At 44.1% G+C, this 18037-nt stretch overlaps 1 protein-coding gene across 2 annotated transcripts in view; it reads left to right on the top strand.

The window, feature by feature from the left end:
- Positions 1-17742, top strand: part of Gpr176 (G protein-coupled receptor 176) — a 96191-nt gene extending 78449 nt beyond the window's left edge. Inside the window, exons 2-3 of one of the 2 annotated variants that reach the window (XM_036184771.1) lie at positions 12176-12367; positions 16239-17742. In XM_036184771.1, coding sequence (XP_036040664.1) covers positions 12176-12367; positions 16239-17361 — 1315 coding nt within the window. In that variant the 3' untranslated portion in view covers positions 17362-17742. Of the gene's footprint in view, positions 1-12114; positions 12368-16238 lie in introns of both variants that reach the window. The other variant, XM_036184772.1, reaches the window with a different exon arrangement.
- The last annotated feature ends 295 nt before the right edge of the window (positions 17743-18037 follow it).

Genomic DNA, 18037 nt, shown 5'->3' with positions numbered 1-18037 from the left:
AAGACGAGAGATTCTGGTCAGCTGGGAGATGATCTGAGTAGATTAGAGAGGAAGGTTTTTTTGATTGTTTGTTTGTTTTAACACCAGAATAAGAAAGAATTTCTAAGCATTTCTCTGGAGATGTGAACTTTGAAAAGCTCAGCTCTTGCGCCATTTCCTCTCCACTGCCTGAAGGTTCGCCCAGCTCAGCACTGTCCTCCAAAATTTCTTTAGCGGTCACTCGCTTCTCTACACCAAGGAAGTTCTTTCCTCTAGTCTTCTCTCTCCATCACTGTCCCTTTTTGTCCAGTCCCCCTTTCTGATGAAAAGGAGTTACCTTTGAGAGTTTGGGTTGAGCAGTGCATGGAAAGGTTCAAAGAAAAACACACATTTGAATCTCCTTTCGCTCTGGCTTCAACGTGTCCCCTTTAAAACGCTGGCATTTAAAGCAACACAATTGATAGGATGGTATTAAGAGTGGGGCTTCAAAAGAAGATTAGGCCAGGAGGGCTGCTCTCCCAGCCCCTGATTGGGATCATGGCTCTTATAAAAGAGGCTCACACAGTGATTGGCTCACTTGACCTCCTACTTCCCATCACACCCATCTCCTCTAGAGAGCCATCCTGGAAACAGAGCAGCCCTGGCTAGACAGCTGAGCTGATCCCTGCCTTGATCCTGGATTTCCACACTCCAAAATAAGAAACACATTTTTGCTTTTTATTTATTTGCTCTCTCTCTCTCTCTCTCTCTCTCTCTCTCTCTCTCTCTCTCTCTCTGTGTGTGTGTGTGTGTGTGTGTGTGTGTGTGTATACATGCCATAGTGGATATGTGGAACTTGGAGGATAACTTTGAGAAGTCAGTTTTCTCCTTCCATTGTGGGATCCCCGGATCAAACTCAGATAATCAGGCTTGAATAGCAAGTTCTTTCACCCACTGAGCCATTTCAACCAAATTTCAGCTTTTTTGGTTACTTATTAGTCTGTGGTATTGTCACCGTCAAACTGCTTCTGACCTCCTTAGAGCCTAGGGGACCTCTACTTAGGTGTACTGGTAAACTTAACCTTCATCACAAAGAGAGGATTTCAGGATCACTCAGAGAGAGGCAAAGTCAGTGAGCTTATTGATTAAACAGAAAGATGCTCAAGATGTGTGTGCACAGAGCAAAGTGTGAGCATTAGGAGAGCAATGCACTCAAGTGGCTCAGAAGTAGCTGTGTGTGGTTTGGGGACTTTAAAATGGCCTTGGGAGATATTAGGGAGAGAATGTGCTGTTGTACTCAGCCACAGAATTCTGTCCTGACATGGAGACCTCAGTTTAGGTACTTTGTGCAAGCTTGCAGATGAAGAAGGCAGTACCATTCAAGATAGAAGCATTGGACAACTGGGTCCTTCCTCTTGAAGAGGTTGGAATTAAGACAGAGTTCATCAGCCCTTTTTAACAATCCCATTTGTGATGGTTCTCAGAAAAGGCACACAGTTCATTTGTAGGTGTTCTGGCTAGTCATGCTGACATTCCTGGGTATGAGGCAGTGGGAGACTGAAATCAGAACCAGGAGAGTGGTGGTGGCCATGTGAGTGGGTGTTCCTTTCTTGTGTTCTCTTTCTTTCCCAACCAGCTGTCATGCCTCAGTGTTCTGCTACAGCAGTAGAAAGGACCAAGATGAATTTTAGGATTATTTCATCAGGATGCTGAAAATCTGGGTAATAAGCATGGAGGCAGTCAGGGATCACGTCTTAAATAAAAGATACTATGCAACACTGGAAAGTTTGGGGTTACGGATTTCTTTTTCATCTGTGGCAATAGGGATTGGTGGAGTGTTTTGGTATAATTAGTCATTACCTTTGCACCGCTATACTTTGAAATGGATTGAACTCAGTTTCATCCTTTTTCAATCCTCTGGCACTATGTATTTGCTGATTTATTCATTTATTTATAAGTAAATAACCAACCTGAAGGGAAAAATGTGCTATGAAGTACACACAGAATCATACCTAAAGAAAATGGAACTGTGTCCTTAGGGATGTTTTGGCTTCCTAGTAATAAGGTTAAAAAATGAATAGTGTTTTCTTCTATTTTTATTAAAATTCTTGATTGTTTATCTTATGAGGAAATACATAAGTGGACTTCCTGCCACTTGTGGGAAGGTGATGGATAAAGGTGTTTTAAAGGTTTTTTTCTTTAAACAAATAACTAGATATCCTTATAATTGTTTTATTATTTGTAATATATCCTTGGCCAGATGACATTTTTAGTCCCCTTGCTCCAGGAACTGTTGAGATGGCTTAGTGATTAAGAGTGTTGGGCTGGAGAGATGGCTCAGAGGTTAAGAGCACTAGCTGTTCTTCCAGAGGTCCTGAGTTCAATTCCCAGCAACCACATGGTGGCTCACAACCATCTTTACTGAGATCTAGCTCCCTCTTCTGGTGTGCAGGCAGAACAATGTATACATAATAAATGATTTTAAAAAAAGAGTAACCAGGCGGTGGTGGTGCACACCTGTAATCCCAGCACCCGGGAGGCAGAGGCAGAGGCAGGTGGATCTCTGTGAGTTCGAGGCCAGCCTGGACTACAGAGCTAGTCCAGGACAGGCTCCAAAGCTACAGAGAAACCCTGTCTCGAAAAACAAAAACAAAACAAAACAAAAAAAGTGTTTGTTACTTTTCCAGAGGACCTGAGTTTGGTTCCCAGCATCCACAGCAGGTGACTTAACAACTGTCTGAATCCCCTGATCCAGATCCAGGGGATACAGTACCTCCTTCTGGCCTCTGTTGATATGGCTTGCATATGGTGCACAGACAAAAATTAAATGCAGGGAAAACATTCATAAATATAAAATAAAATCATTATATTTATTATTTATCTATGTCTTAGTTAGAGTTTCTATTGCTGCAGAGACACCATGACCACAGCAACTCTTATAAAAGAGAACATTTAATTGAGGTTGGATTACAGTTTCAGAGGTTTAGTCCATTGTCATTATGATGGGAAATAAGACAGAATGCAGGTGGACATGGTGCTGGAGAAAAGCTGAGAGTTCTACATCCTGATCCATAGGCAACAGGAAGTGAACTGTAACACTGGGCATAGTTTAAGCATAGGAGACCGCAGAGCCCAACCCTTCAAAGACACACTTTGCCCAACATGACCACACCCACTCCAACAAGGCCACACCTCCTAATAGTGCCACTCCCTTTGGGGGCCATTTTTTTTCAAATCACCACAATATACTTATTTTTTAGTGCTTGTATTTTTATTATTTATAAATTTATTTTATGTATTATTATTTATATACTTATTATATAATTTATATTTTATTTTAATATATTAAAATATATTAATAAAATAAATATAATACAATCTTTTTTAAAAAGACCATTTGAGGGTGGTGGTACACGCCTTTAATCCCAGCACTCAGGAGGCAGAGCCAGGCGGATCTCTGTGAGTTTGAGGCCAGCCTGGTCTACAGAGTGAATTCCAGGAAAGGTGCAAAGCTACACAGAGAAACCCTGTCTCAAAAAAACAAAACAAAAAATAATAATAATAAAAGACCATCTGAGGAAAACATAAGGAGGACTCCTAGACCCAACAAATGTGAAAGTTAGCACTTCTAGAACCGTGCACGGTAGAAAAATCTGAAAGAAACGACAAGCACATAAAGATGACTAACTATAGGAGGAAGGAGGCCATAGTAAAAGAGCTCTGTGGGAATTAAGAATAGGCTGCTTCAGGTGTGGTGACACACACTTTTAATCCCAGCACTCAGGAAGCAGAGGCAGGAGGATCTCTGTGAGTTGAGGCCAGCCTGGTCTGGCAGAGTGAGTTCCAGGACAGCCAGGGCTACACAGAGAAACCCTGCCTTGAAAAACCAAAAAAATAGTCTGCTTGACATTGCTCAAATACATTTTAGTAAGTTGGGTTTGATTGCCTTTGATGAATTGAGGTTTAATAAAATGTCATTCAATTTGTGGAAGAGAGTAATTGTTGAAGACAGATGGGAAAAGCAGTGGGTGAGGTCTAATGTACATCTAATATGGCCCGGAAGAAGAAAGTAAATAGAAGGATAGCCGTGAAAATTAAAAGGGGTTGAAGCCAGGACTGAAGTAGGCTTTTAATCCTGGTGGCTTGGTAGGCTGGAGCAGGGGAATCAAAAGCTCAAGGTCTAGCTGAGCTTCAGAGGCAGGTTCAAGGCTAGCCTGGGCAACTTAGTGAGACTCTGTCTCAAAACAAAAATGGCTGTGGATACAGCTCAGTCACAAGCATGATTGACTTGAGTTTTGGTCGCCAGTACCCATGTAAAAAGCTAGGCATGGTGCACACTCCCACAATCATGGTGTTTAGGAGGCAAAGGTGGGGCAGGTAGGACTCCTGGAACTCATTGGTCAGTCAGTCTATGTGAATCAGTGAGTGATCAAGGAAGACATCTAATATCAACAGACAGACACACAAACACACAGTCTCAGTCAGGGTTTCTATTGCTGTGAAGAGACACCATGACCATGGCAACTCCTATAAAGGAAAACATTTCATTGGGGCTGGCTGGCAGTTTCAGAGGATTGGTCCATTATTATCACAGTGGGAAACATGGTGCTGGAAAAGAGCTGAGAATTCTACATCTTGGTCTGCAGGCAACAGAAGGAGACTGTGAGCCACACTGGGCATAGCTCAAGCCTATGAGACCTTGAAGCTTCCTCCAACAAGACCACACCTCCTAATAATTCCACTCCCTATGGCCAAGCATTCAAACACTCTTCATATTCACACACACACACACACACACACACACACACACACACACACACACACACAAAGAGCGCCACACAGAGAAACACTGTAGATACAGTTTGGTAGAGTACTTGCCTGACATTTAAATGGAGGATCAAAATTCAACCTTTAGTACTGTGAAAAGTTAATACCATAATAATAAATAAATTAATAATGCTACAAACTTTTCTTAAGCCTACAGAGAAACCATTAAACCATTTATATGTGTGTGTGTGTGTGTGTGTGTGTGTGTGTGTGTAATAGAAAGAAATTTTGCTTATAGGAATTTCTCATCAATAAATATGCAGTTTGATTATTTATTCAGCTTTGTATAATACTGGAATATTAGAAACAGCTTAAAGAAACACACTAATATACAATAGATAAATTAATTGGGATATAACCAGAAAAGCACTGTTGCTTTATCCGTCTGTTAAAATGATGATCTGCTTTATTTATTGTTACAGAAACAGTCCATATAATGACAAGATCTTGTGTAACATGCATAGTTTGGTCCCACTGGCATAGACAAAAGTCCGTATCTGTGAAAAGCATTCTTAAAGTTTACAATAGTTAATCACTGGGTGGTTAATTCTTATTCTTTCCTCTGTAGCTTAAAGTGTGTGTGAGAATGTGTGTGTGTGTGTGTGTGTGTGTGTGTGTGTGTGTGTGTGTACGTACGTACGTACATTCCACCTATGTGCAGGTACCCATATAAGCAGGCCAGAAAGGGCATTGGATCCCCTAGAGCTGGAGTTATAGGCAGTTGGGAGCCACCTGACATGGGTTCTGGGAATCCATTTCTGGAAGAGCAGCAAGCCTTCTTAGCAGCTGAACCATCTTTTCAGCCCTTGTCCATTATATTCTTATAAGTTGTCTACATTTTAAAAATTAGTTATAGATCAGCTTAGTAATAATTTAGAAAGGTGTTTCATTGGGACAAAGGGAAACAGCCCCGAAGTTCCAGACTAGAAGTAACTAGACTAGGCAGGCTTGCTGGTTCCCAGGCTGCAGCAACCAGAGCGGTGATCTGGGAATGAAGCCCTGAGGATTGCTCTCTCTCTTTCTCTGATATGCATGCTCCTTCATTGTACAGTTTTTAGTGAGTTACGGACCCCACCCCCAACTTCCTCTCTTCTTTCCAAAACAAAGTGGATAGTTCCAATATACTTAAGGGAGCTCCATGGAATGGGGGGGGGGGTAATAGAAGTAGCTCTATTAAAGCTAATAAAAATCTTCTGCTTGACCAATGGGTCATCTGGGAGAGATACAAAGTATCAGAGAAGGTTGGTTAAACAAATGTAAAACTTGGTCAAAGGTTGTGTTTCTTCTGGTGTTGCTACTCCCAGAGGAAGGGCTGCCTCTGTGGCTGGAGCTCAGCCTGCCCAGCAGAGGAGCCAAGCTCCACCCTGATTCTTGATGGAGGAGTCCCTACACAATCTGTGGACTCTTGTTCTTGGAGTTTCCCGAGATTTCTGTGCTTGCCCTTAATGTTGCAGGACAGGACACTGTTTCTCTTTCTATTTAAGAAATTCTGAGTGTCATGCTCCAGAGGTTCTGGGCGTGGTGAAGGTAGGAGGAAGTGGTTGCCTTTACTCTCTCTGAATTTCCTGCTGGGTACATGAAATTAAAGATTCCCAGGCTCTCCAAGGTTCTGATGTAGCAGGGTCAGATGTGGGGGACTCTGCATTTTCAAAGTTTCCGGGTGATCCCAATGATCAGATAGGTTTAAGAACTGTGGGCTTGGGGCTGGAGAGATGGCTCAGTGGTTAAGAGCACTTTCTGCTCTTGACCGCCTCCCTCTGAGGTATTCATTGTCAGGGCTTCATCACCCAGGGAAGCTGGTGCTGGACTCAGTGAGCCACAGTCCTCCATAGGCTCCCCTGAGCCTGCCATGGGACCCACTGCAGGAATGTGATGACCACCACTGTGGACTTAGTGGAAATGTTTCTCAGGTTAGAAAGAGCTGTCCAGCCCAGGGGCGTGGGAGAAGGCCCTGCTGATTGGGGGTGCCAGTGATCCTTTGGGATTTGACCACAGATCTTACTCAGGCATTTTCAGAATGTTCCCAAGGGCCAAGGTGCCCAGCAGCCCTGGGGTGCTACAGAAGGGCACTTAGACATAGATGTGACAGGGTTAAAATTATGGGCTGAAAATCCAAAATATGTTTTTGAAAATTACAGTCTGTGAGACCCGTGCAAAATGGCTCAGTTGGTATAGGTGCTTGCTGCAGAAGCTTGGTGTCTTAGTTATGGTTGCTATTTCTGTGAAGAGACACGATGATCAGCGACTCTTATAAATAAAAGCATTTCATTGTGGTGGTTTGCTTACAGTTTCAGAGGCTCAGTCCATTATCATCATGGCAGGAGCATGGCAGCATGCAGGCAGATGTGGTACTGGAGAAGGAGCTGAGAGAGTCCTACATCATGCAGGCCACAAGAAGTCAACTGAGATACTAGGCGGTATCCTGAGCATAGGAAATCTTAAAGCCCACCCCCACAGTGACACACTTCCTCTAACAAGGCCATACCCACTGCAACAAAGCCACACCTCCTAATAGTACCACTCCCTATGAGATTACGGGGGCCAATTACATTCAAACTACCACACTTGGGGATCGTAGTCTGACAGCCAGAAGTTCCATAATGGTAACTAACCTCCATATATGCACTGTGGCATCCTCATCCAACTCTCTCTCTCTCTCTCTCTCTCTCTCTTTCCTATTTTTAAATAAAACAACAGCAACAAAGAAAATCCTCGGGTTTTGCTTCATGCCAAGGGAGCAGTTTATTTATGGGAAGCCCCTTAGGAGATTAAAGACAACCCCAGTGGTGAAAATCAAGGAGACTGTGTAGTTAGAGTTTTCCTGCCTGGCCCACAGTCAGGACAAATCTCTCTCACCTGCCAGTCCCACAGTCGCTCAGACCCAACCAAGTAAGCACACAGAAACTTACATTGTTTAGAAACTGTATGGCTGTGGCAGGCTTCTTGTTATCTACTTCTTCTATGTTAAATTAACCCATTTCTGTTATTCTATACTTTGCCACATGGCTTGTGGCTTACCAGTGTCTTTACACGTTGCTTCTCATGGCGGCGGCTGGCGGTGTCTCTCTCCACCCTTCTACTTCCCAGAATTCTCTTCTCTCTTGTCCCGCCTATACTTCCTGCCTGACCACTGGCCAATCAGAACTTTATTTACACAGAGCGATATCCACAGCAAGACTGTGATGTGTACATCTCTTCATGGATGACATCTTTTGGTGGGCTATTTCATTAATAGACCATGACAAGACTTTTAAGTCCTGCTTGTAAAACTGTGTAAGGGAGGATGCTTTGGTCAGACTCTAATCTGTGTGTCAATGAAGAAAGGCCTAGAAAGAACTTCCAAATCAGCAGGTTTCCCATACATCATTATTGTTCAGCTTATCACATTGGTGACAGGTGAAATCAGTATAAGCCATTCTTATCCTGAATAAATGGAGTGTGTGTGTGTGTGTGTGTGTGTGTAAACACTGTTGATGTTTTCTTACTGAGTCACCATGCTGATACAGAATTCTGTAGAGAATTCCTGGAAGCAGCTGGCCTTTGTACCTAGATACATCAATTGGTTTTTCTACATTGTCTACCAGATAATAGGCATCATAGAACATTTTGTTTGAGAACTTGGCAGTAAGTTCTGTCCACATTCAGGGACCAAAGCAGGTCCTTGGGGTGACCCTTTCTGGAGCTCTGTGCCCTGGATCTGCTGTGCCCTGCTTAGCATCATGTCCTTTCCACAGTACATAGCTCTGCTGTTAAAATGGCTCGTTAGCAAGCATCCTCTGGGCAGGTACACAAGAGCAGGCAGTGTCCTTAGGGGATGGCCAAGTTACAGAATGGATCTTCTTTCTCACCAGACAAATGAAGAATGTGCCATGTGATACCCCTAAAGATGGGCCCTGGGCAGCGTGGCAGGCTGCAGGCTCCAGGTCTAGGAGTCTGAGAGTTGAGCTTGGAGCTCACTGTGCAGTTGAGGGGCCTCAGTCGAAAACAGGCTTTGATTCAGTATGTCATTCTAACTCAGAGTTCAGTTTGGAAACTCTGATGACAATATCCATACCCCCAAAGGATGGTTTCACTACAAGGACTTTTGATTGCTGTCTGTCCATGTATTTTTATAAATTCATTTAACAATTATTTATAAGATGCCTACTCTCCCTAATATTTAGCTGTGTGTGGACTTGTAACTGAACAAGAGAGACATGTTTTTTTTTTTTTTCTCCTGATGAAAAAGAGAGAAGCAAATGCCTAGTAATTAAGGACCTACTACAAAGGAACAGTAGGTTATTATAATGAAGTACATGGAGGGAGGAACGTAAGTGTTTAAAATAGAGAGATAATCAGAGAAGGCCTTTTGGAGGAGACAGTATTTAAACTAAAACCTGGACTTAAGAGAACCAAACATGTATGAAGAACATGTCAGGCAATCTAGAAATGCTATGCAAAGATACCCCAGGGTTAGGGTTAACCTTGATGTAGTTGAAGAGCAACCAGAGAGCTGGTGTCCTGCACACCGGAAGAGGAAAGGTATGAGGTTAGACAGGCAGACAGCAGATTATATACACAGGCCCTAGAGGCTGACACGTTGAGAAAGGGTTACATTATCAGGCTTAATTGGAGGTAGGAGTCTGGAGTTGAGAGGAAAAGGCTTCTTTGGAACATGAATATTGGAGTCATCAGCATTGTGATGGAAAACCACAGGAACAGGTAGTCTAAGCAGAAGAGGTTGTAGAGACACCAGAGTCCCTGGAAAAGACCAATCAGAGGCTGATGAAATGGGGAGGTGTTGTGGAATATTTGTAAACTGTGTGAAGATGTATGGCTGTGATTGGTGTAATAAAGAGCTGGACAGCCAATAGCTAGGAAGGAGGTATAGGTGGGACTTCCTGGGAGAGAAAGGAAGAGAAGGAGGAATCTTGGCATGCAGGAGATGCCAGGAGACATGGAGAGGAAACAGGAGATGCAAGATGGGAGAGAGGTAACACATGATAGAACATAGATTGATATAAATGGGTTGATTTAAGTTATAAGAGCTAGTGAGACAAGCCTAAGCTTTAGGCCAGTCTTTCATAATTGACCCTCTGAATGTGGGTGCTATGGATATCGCTCTGTGTAAATAAAGTTCTGATTGGCCAGTGGCCAGGCAGGAAGTATAGGCGGGACAAGAGAGAAGAGAATTCTGGGAGGTGGAAGGCTGGGTGGAGAAAGACACTGCCAGCCGCCGCCATGACAAGATGTAAAGTACTGGTAAGCCACGAGCCATGTGGCAAAGTATAGATTAATAGAAATGGGTTAATTTAAGATAGAAGAAGTAGATAGATAACAAGAAGCCTGCCACGGCCATACAGTTTGTAAACAATGTAAGTTTCTGTGTGTTTACTTGGTTGGTTCTGAGCATCTATGGGCCTGGCGGGTGAGAAAGATTTGTCCTGACTGGGCCAGACAGAAAAACTAACTACATGTGGGTGACAGTTGTATGGCTTGATCTGTTTGTGGGACCCCTAGCAGTGGGACCAGGACTTAACCTAGGTGCATGAACTGGCTTTTTGGAGCCCATTCCCTATGGTGGGATACCTTGCTCAGTCTCAATGCAGTGGGGAGGGTCTAGGCCCTGCCTCAATTTGCCAGACTTTGTTGACTCCCCAAGGGAGGCCTTACCTCCTCTAAGAAGTAGGGATAGGTGGGGAGGCGGGAGAAAGGGGAGGGAGGGGGAACTGGGGTTTGTGTATAAAATGAAAAAATTAAAAAAGAAGTTTCTGTGTCATTATTTGGGAACTGGCTGGCAGGACAGAAATAAATTCGTTCCAGGGAAGGTGGGAGACAAACCAGAGAAAGTAGGCCTGTGGAAGCCAGAGAGGCAAACTGTCTGAGAGAGATAGTTGATGAGGTAGTTATTGCTGCAAAATCTAGAATTTCACTGTCCAGTGTGTGGATCACTAGTTACATGTGCTGGTTAGTTTTTTGTTTGTTTGTTTGTTTTTGTCAACTTGACACAAACAAGGGTCATCTGGGAAAGGGAACCTTAGTTGAGAAAATGCCTCCATTACATGGGCCTGCTGCAAGTCTGTGAGGCATTTTCTTGATTAATGATTGTGAGAATGCCCAGCTCACTGTGGGTAGTGCCACCCCTGGGCAGGGGTGCTGGGAACATGAAAGGTAGCTTAACTTGTGCCTGGAGAGCAAGCTAGGAAGCAGTGTCCCTCCATGGTGTCTGCTTCAGTCAGTCAGATTCCTGCTTTACTCTTCCCTGGTATCCTTAACGATATACTGTGACATGGAAATGTTAGCAAATAAGCTGTTTCCTTCCTGAGTTGTTTTTTGTTTGTTTGTTTTGTTTTGGGGTGGGTGGGTAGGAGTTCAAGATAGGGTTTCTCTGCGTAACAGCTCTAGCTGTCTTGGAACTTGCTTTGTAGACCAGACTGGTCTTGAACTCACAGAGATCCACCTGCCTCTGTTTCCAAGTGCTGGGATTAAAGGCCTAGGCCACCACTGCCCAGCTCCCAAGTTGTTTTTGATCATGGTGCTTATCACAGCAACAGAAAGCAAATGAATTCACTGCTTGTGGCCTCCAATGTGACCACTTCAAACTGAGATGCTCTGGAAATGTAAAATAAGATGCACACTGGATTTTGAAGACAGCACAGAAACCTGGAAGGAAAATATTTCATCAGTAATTTATCAGTAATGTTATGTTGCAATCACAATGTTTGGGGTTAATTTGGTTAAATAAAGGATATCATTAAAATCCACTCACTTCCTTTTACTCTGTGAACTGCTAGAGAGTTGTAAGCTCCGTGTGTGGCTTGCACTGTGCTTCTGTTGGAGTGCTTTCTCCAACATGGAAGTCATTGGCAAACTCAAGAAGCGTAGACTAGCTGATGGTCAGGTGGTAGATGCACAAAGCCCTGGCTGTCATCACCAGCACTTTGTAGACTGACCTTGGAGAATACACTCAGAAGGATCAGAAGTTCAAGATCATCCTTGACTACATAGCTAGTTCAAGGCCACCATGGGCCATATGAGACCGTGTCTCAAAAGAAACAAAAATAGACTACCTGAGATGAACACGTAACATTGCTTATACTTCCAATAAGACTGAGCCATCGTAGAATATCCTTAGTCTGGAATTAAAAAAAACAATGTAGTACTAAAATTTCATGTGCAATTTTTGTATGGGTGTGCTCTAGCAATTTTACATAAAATGAAATAAACTCTTAGCATGTTAAAGTATTTAACCTGTGTTTCTTTCCTTCCTTCTTTTTTGTTGTCTTTCCTCCTGATTTAAATCCTTAATTCACTTCCATTTATTTATTTTTCTTTTACATATCTGGCCAGGAAACTTCATGGTGTTATGGTCAACTTGCCGCACAACCGTGTTCAAATCTGTCACCAACAGGTTCATTAAAAACCTGGCCTGCTCTGGGATTTGTGCCAGCCTGGTCTGCGTGCCCTTCGACATCATCCTCAGCACCAGCCCTCACTGCTGCTGGTGGATCTACACCATGTTCTTCTGCAAGATTGTCAAGTTCCTACACAAAGTCTTCTGCTCTGTGACCATCCTCACTTTCCCTGCCATTGCCCTGGACAGGTAGTTTAATTTTTTAACTTTTATTCGTGTGTATGTGTGTGTGTGTGTGTGTGTGTGTGTGTGTGTGTGTGTGTGCGTGTATGTGTGTGTGTCTGCAGTTGCCTGTGGAGGTCTGAAGAGGGCGTTAGACTTTCATCCTCTGGAGCTGGAGTTACAGGCATTTGTGAGGTGCTCAATGTGGATAGTGGAACCAAACTTGGGTCCCCCACATGAGCAGCGAGTGCTCTTAAACACTTAGCCATCTCTCCAGTCCTGAGTTATTGTTTATTTTTATTGAAAAATGAGCATCATGGAGTGAATGATGAGTAGTTGATATTTCATACACTGGTTTCTTCTTTGGTTTGCTTATGGCCATAAGAAAGAGAATACAAGTCCAAAACAGAGTCTTAAAAAAGGATGAGTTGACCATCCATGGACCCTCTTGAGAAAAGACCCAGGGGTCGGATTTTTATCACTAGGATGCTACTGGATCATGGCGCTATTCTAGCCTGGTTGGAATTGGTATTTGCACTGCCATCTGAAGTAGCTTGCCCATCGGATTGACAGCTCTGCAATTAGGGCTCTTTGATGGAGGAAGTAAGCATTTCTGGGAGAAAAAAGGAGTTACTTACTGAATGATTAGATGGCTCTGATGATACCAGAATTCCTCTGGAGGAATTAGTTCTGGGGCTTCATGCTGTCCCATTGGTTGTTTGCTCTTCCATCATTTTTAATGGATGTTTGGGAATGAATCAAATATGCCTTACTTACTGCCATCATTCATGATTTGGATGGCAGAATGTTTGCCTCAGTTTTCCTTCTGAGGGGGCTCTAAGGCTTTCGTTTCTGTTGGTCATCTGTGTCACACAGGTGTCTTTCTGCAATCCCATTACACTCTGGTGTAGTCTCTCTGTGTTGTCTAGCATAGGTTCAAGTTCCTGGGCTCAAGAGACCCTCCTGCTTCAGCTTCTCTCTTAGCTGGGGTCACAGGTGCACGTCACCATACCCGGTGTCTTAGCTCTTCACTTTTACATTATGGACTCTTTTTTCTGGAAGTTTTTTTTTTTTTTTAAATAGTTTTGAGATATAGTTTACATGTAACAGAAAAAAATCACCTATTTTAAGGATGCAAGTCAATGAGTTCTAGTATATTTTTGGATTGTGTCTGCGCTATAGTCTAGTATCAGAATTTCCCTGACCTTCCCAAGAAGCCTCATGCTGGTGGGTCCTCTCTCTGTTCCCATCCATCGTTACACCACAGGCAGCCCCTCATCTGCTTCCCGGCTCCGTGTTTGCCTTTGTGCGGCAGTTCGTGCAAGTGGAATCACAAGCAAGCGTTCTTTTGTTTTCGGCTTCTTTCATTTAGCATGTCAGAGCATGTGTCGGCATCCCATTAGTGTTTTATGAGTACATAAAAGCCCATGGTTACTCATTTACCAATTGGTAGTTCTTTGGGTTGTTTCCACTTTTTTGGTTGTTATGAATGCTGAGAGTTTTGTGAGTTTTTTTTTTTTTAAGATTTAAAGTTTTTATTTTATGTGTATATGTGTTTTGTCTGCATATATCTATATGTTTGTGTGTGTATGTCTGGTGCCTGCAGAGGTCAGGAGAGGGCATTAGATTCCCTGGAACAGGCATTACAGTCAGTTGTGAGCTGTTGTGTGGGTGCTGGGCACTGAACTCAGGTCCTCTGGAAGAGCAGTAAATGCTTATAATCACTGAGCCATTTCCCCAGACCATTGTGGAAAGTTTTTAAAGCATAAGATTCAATGAGAGTGGGAACATATTATTTAGAACACCTTCTTGTTATACCATGAATCAGCACAATAATCCCTATTTGTTATGTCTAGGCCCTTGATCTTAGACAAGGAAATATGCAAACAATAAAAAAAACCCTGGTTTTCCTTCCAGCTGACAAACCATCACTCATACAGAAAAGTAAACAAATGTTTTAGTAGAAAAACCAGGCTGATAAATTCCTGTTTTATTATTCAGCTACAGATTACTTGCAGGCATCCGTGAGGTGCACTTGGAGAAGGGAAGTGGATCTTCTCGCTTCCTTGCATCTATTTGTTCATCACTAAGTCGGCAAGTTAATTATGAGGCCGCCTACACTTCCTGCATCCTCTTCTTAGACACGTACACACTAAGAACAGTATTTATAATGAGCTGTGTGCATATCTTAGTTTATTTCCCAATGTGTAACGGGGTGGAAAACTAATAGATGCCTGCCTGATCGTGTTTCATGGCAGTGAGCAAGTGCCAACCAGAGCCAGGGCACTCTTGGGCATGTTTTTATGTGTGAGAGTGGTACCATCAGGTTCTATAGAGTTGTGATTAGAACAACTTATCTGTATTCAGAGCCAAAGTATTTTGAGAGCATGCATTGTTCATGCACAATCTTTTCTTCTTCCCTGGGGGAAAGCTAAGTAGAGTCCACTTCACAGTGCCCCACCCTTCTGCGATCATCCATAGCCTGTGTGGTACTTGAATCATGTCTCTCTCTGCCTCAGAATGTTCCCTCACTGTCCACCATCAGACTGCACAACAGTGCCACTTTCTCTGATAGTTTCCTAGGTAACCTTAGGTGCTCTGTGCCAAGTACCTCCTCCGGCAGAGCCATCACCTTCTAGATTGTAATTGTTCCCGCATTCTCATAGAGTGCAGCTATGTTCCCACATGTCTGTTCATGTTTGCAACCCAGTCTGGCACAGGGGTGCAGGAGTGCTCATAGCATCAGATGTCATTCATTCTTTATCTGTCCCCATGAGTGTGAGCTACCACCAGGGGAGGGAGAGCACCTCCAGTGTTGGCTGACAGCAGAGTTGTGGGCCAAGCGAATAGGAAGAATCTCACCATGCCTCTGATGGCTGATGGTAGCCCCTTGGAGATGGGTATGGGTTTGGAGTCTGAGACACTATTCCGTTCTCCCAGATCACTGATGATAAGAAGACAAGGTACATTTGGAATTCCTTGGTACTTACAGAATGATCAAATTATAGCTTGGAAGAGGGGAAAGCCGTCATCTGAATTTTAACAACAAATTAATTTGAGACCTGCTGGTTACTCTTAGAGTTATGATAACTGGATGCTGGGTAGACACAATGCGATTGGCTGGATTTGATTGAGACCCGTCGTTCACTTGGGTGTCTTCTGCCATGAGCAGAAGGCTAATAATCCAGTGTGTGGAGTGGGGTATAAGTCTGCTTTCCACACGTATGGAGACAAAGTTGTTGGGACAGTGGTTTTAAAAATTTCTCAGAGGCTTCTCAATATAGAAAATTTACAAGTTACCCCTTATCATTACATTGAAAACTGGCTATCCGCTGGGCAGTGGTGGCGTACGCCTTTAATCCCAGCACTTGGGAGGCAGATGGATCTCTGTGAGTTTGAGGCCAGCCTGGGCTACAGAGTGAGTTCTAGAAAAGGCACCACAGCTACACAGAGAAACCCTGTCTCGAAAAACAAAACAAAACAAAAACAAAAACAAAAACAACAAGAGAAAACCAGCTGTCCTTCACACAGGAGGCTTTAGGGATCTGTGTCCTTTCTGTTGAAGGCACTCAAGATCTTAGTCCTGTTGGCAATAATTCCAAGGCTAGTTATGAGTTGAATGTATTTGCTTGTTTTCCTGATAGAGTCTTAAGAGTTGCATGGAGCTGTGACTTTTCTCCGTGTCTTCAGAAAGTGTTTGTTTTGCTTTTTTGGTTTATTTGTTCCTCCACTGTACTGCAGAGTCCTCAAAACTTAAGGTCTGGCTTCCTGGATCCTTCAAATAATAATACCTGTCTCATTTCCTGCCCCCTTCTGCCGGCTTTTGGTGGTTTAGGTTACCCTAATTTCAAGAGGATTTTTTCCCTGTGGAGTGAATTCTGCTCTTATGTCAATGCAGGTACTATTCAGTCCTCTATCCTCTGGAGAGAAAAATATCTGATGCCAAGTCTCGGGAGCTAGTGATGTACATCTGGGCTCATGCAGTGGTGGCCAGTGTCCCTGTGTTTGCCGTGACCAATGTCGCCGACATCTATGCCATGTCCACCTGCACGGAAGTCTGGAGCAACTCCTTGGGCCACCTGGTGTATGTTCTGATCTACAATGTCACCACGGTCATTGTGCCTGTGGCTGTGGTATTCCTCTTCCTAATCCTGATCCGGAGGGCTCTGAGTGCCAGCCAGAAGAAGAAAGTCATCATTGCTGCACTGAGGACCCCACAGAACACCATCTCCATCCCCTATGCCTCCCAGCGGGAGGCTGAGCTACATGCCACCCTGCTCTCCATGGTGACAGTTTTCATCCTCTGCAGCGTTCCCTATGCCACCCTGGTTGTCTACCAGACTGTGCTCAATGTACCTAATGCTTCCGTCTTCTTGCTTCTCACTGCCATTTGGCTGCCCAAAGTCTCTCTGTTGGCCAACCCTGTGCTCTTCCTAACGGTGAACAAATCCGTCCGCAAGTGCTTGGTAGGGACCCTGGTGCAGCTGCACCACCGGTACAGTCGCCGAAACGTGGTCAGTACTGGGAGTGGGGTGGCTGAGGCCAGCCTGGAGCCCAGCATGCGTTCTGGTAGCCAGCTCTTGGAGATGTTCCACATCGGGCAGCAGCAGATCTTTAAGCCCTCAGAGGATGAGGAAGAGAGTGAGGCCAAGTGTCTTGGCTCAGCTGATTTCCAGGCCAAGGAAGTACTCACCTCCTGCCCAGAGGGAGATCAGGAGCCAGAGCTTGCCCCCTCTGTACCACCTCCAGGCACAGTGGACTCTACATCTCAGGTGGCCCCGGTAGCCCCTGTGGAACATGGGATATTCCCGGATAAATATTCTCTGCAGTTTGGCTTTGGGCCTTTCGAGTTGCCCCCTCAGTGGCTCTCTGAGACCCGAAATAGCAAGAAGAGGCTGCTTCCCCCACTGGGCAATACCCCAGAAGAGCTGATCCAGACAAAGGTGCCCAGGGTAGGCAGGGTGGAGCGGAAGATGAGCCGAAACAATAAAGTGAGCATTTTCCCAAAGGTAGACTCCTAGCGAGGACTGTGAGTGCCTGGAAGCAACAGGGAGCTTGTGTATTCCTGCTCTCCTGTACTCTGGCTGCAAGCCTCTGTGGGGTGATTCCTCCTATCTGGGCAAAAGGAAAGTTTACATAAAATCCAGTGTCCTCTTTATTGAGGGAGTATATATCTAAGTGATCTGTTTCCTTAATCAAACCCTCTGTAAGCTGGACAGTATGGAACAGGTCTGGGGGTCCTTTATGCATATTTTCTGGGGGGCTCCTCCTTTCCCTGTGCATAGGAAAGAGCCCAAAGGGAGCAGGTACTCTGAGGAGGCCCAAGATAATTATGGGCTGCAATGGTCACAAAGGTAAAGTTGTTGTTGTTGTTGTTTTAATTTTGTTTTGTTTTTTTTGAGACTGGGTCTCTCTATGGAGCCCTGGCTGGCCTGGAACTCAGAGATCCACCTGCTTCTGCTTTCTGAGTGCTGAGATTAAAAGTCTGTGCCACCATGCCCAGTGAAGAGCCTATTTGGGTAACTAAATAGGAGTAACAAGTAACAAATAGGAAAAGTTTCTGTACTGAGAAGTCAGAGCCTCAGTGCCCAGTGGTGTTCCTTAGTCAGTCACCTGACCTGTTTTCTAACCCTTTTATCCGGGTTTCTGGTCATAAATGGGGGATGGCTGGTCCCACTTTATGACAGACATGGCAGT

Source organism: Onychomys torridus, chromosome 4 (assembly GCF_903995425.1).
Source record: "Onychomys torridus chromosome 4, mOncTor1.1, whole genome shotgun sequence".
Taxonomy (NCBI): domain Eukaryota; kingdom Metazoa; phylum Chordata; class Mammalia; order Rodentia; family Cricetidae; genus Onychomys; species Onychomys torridus.
Note: the sequence above shows the minus strand (reverse complement) of the source record. Positions and strands in the feature narration are given on the sequence as shown.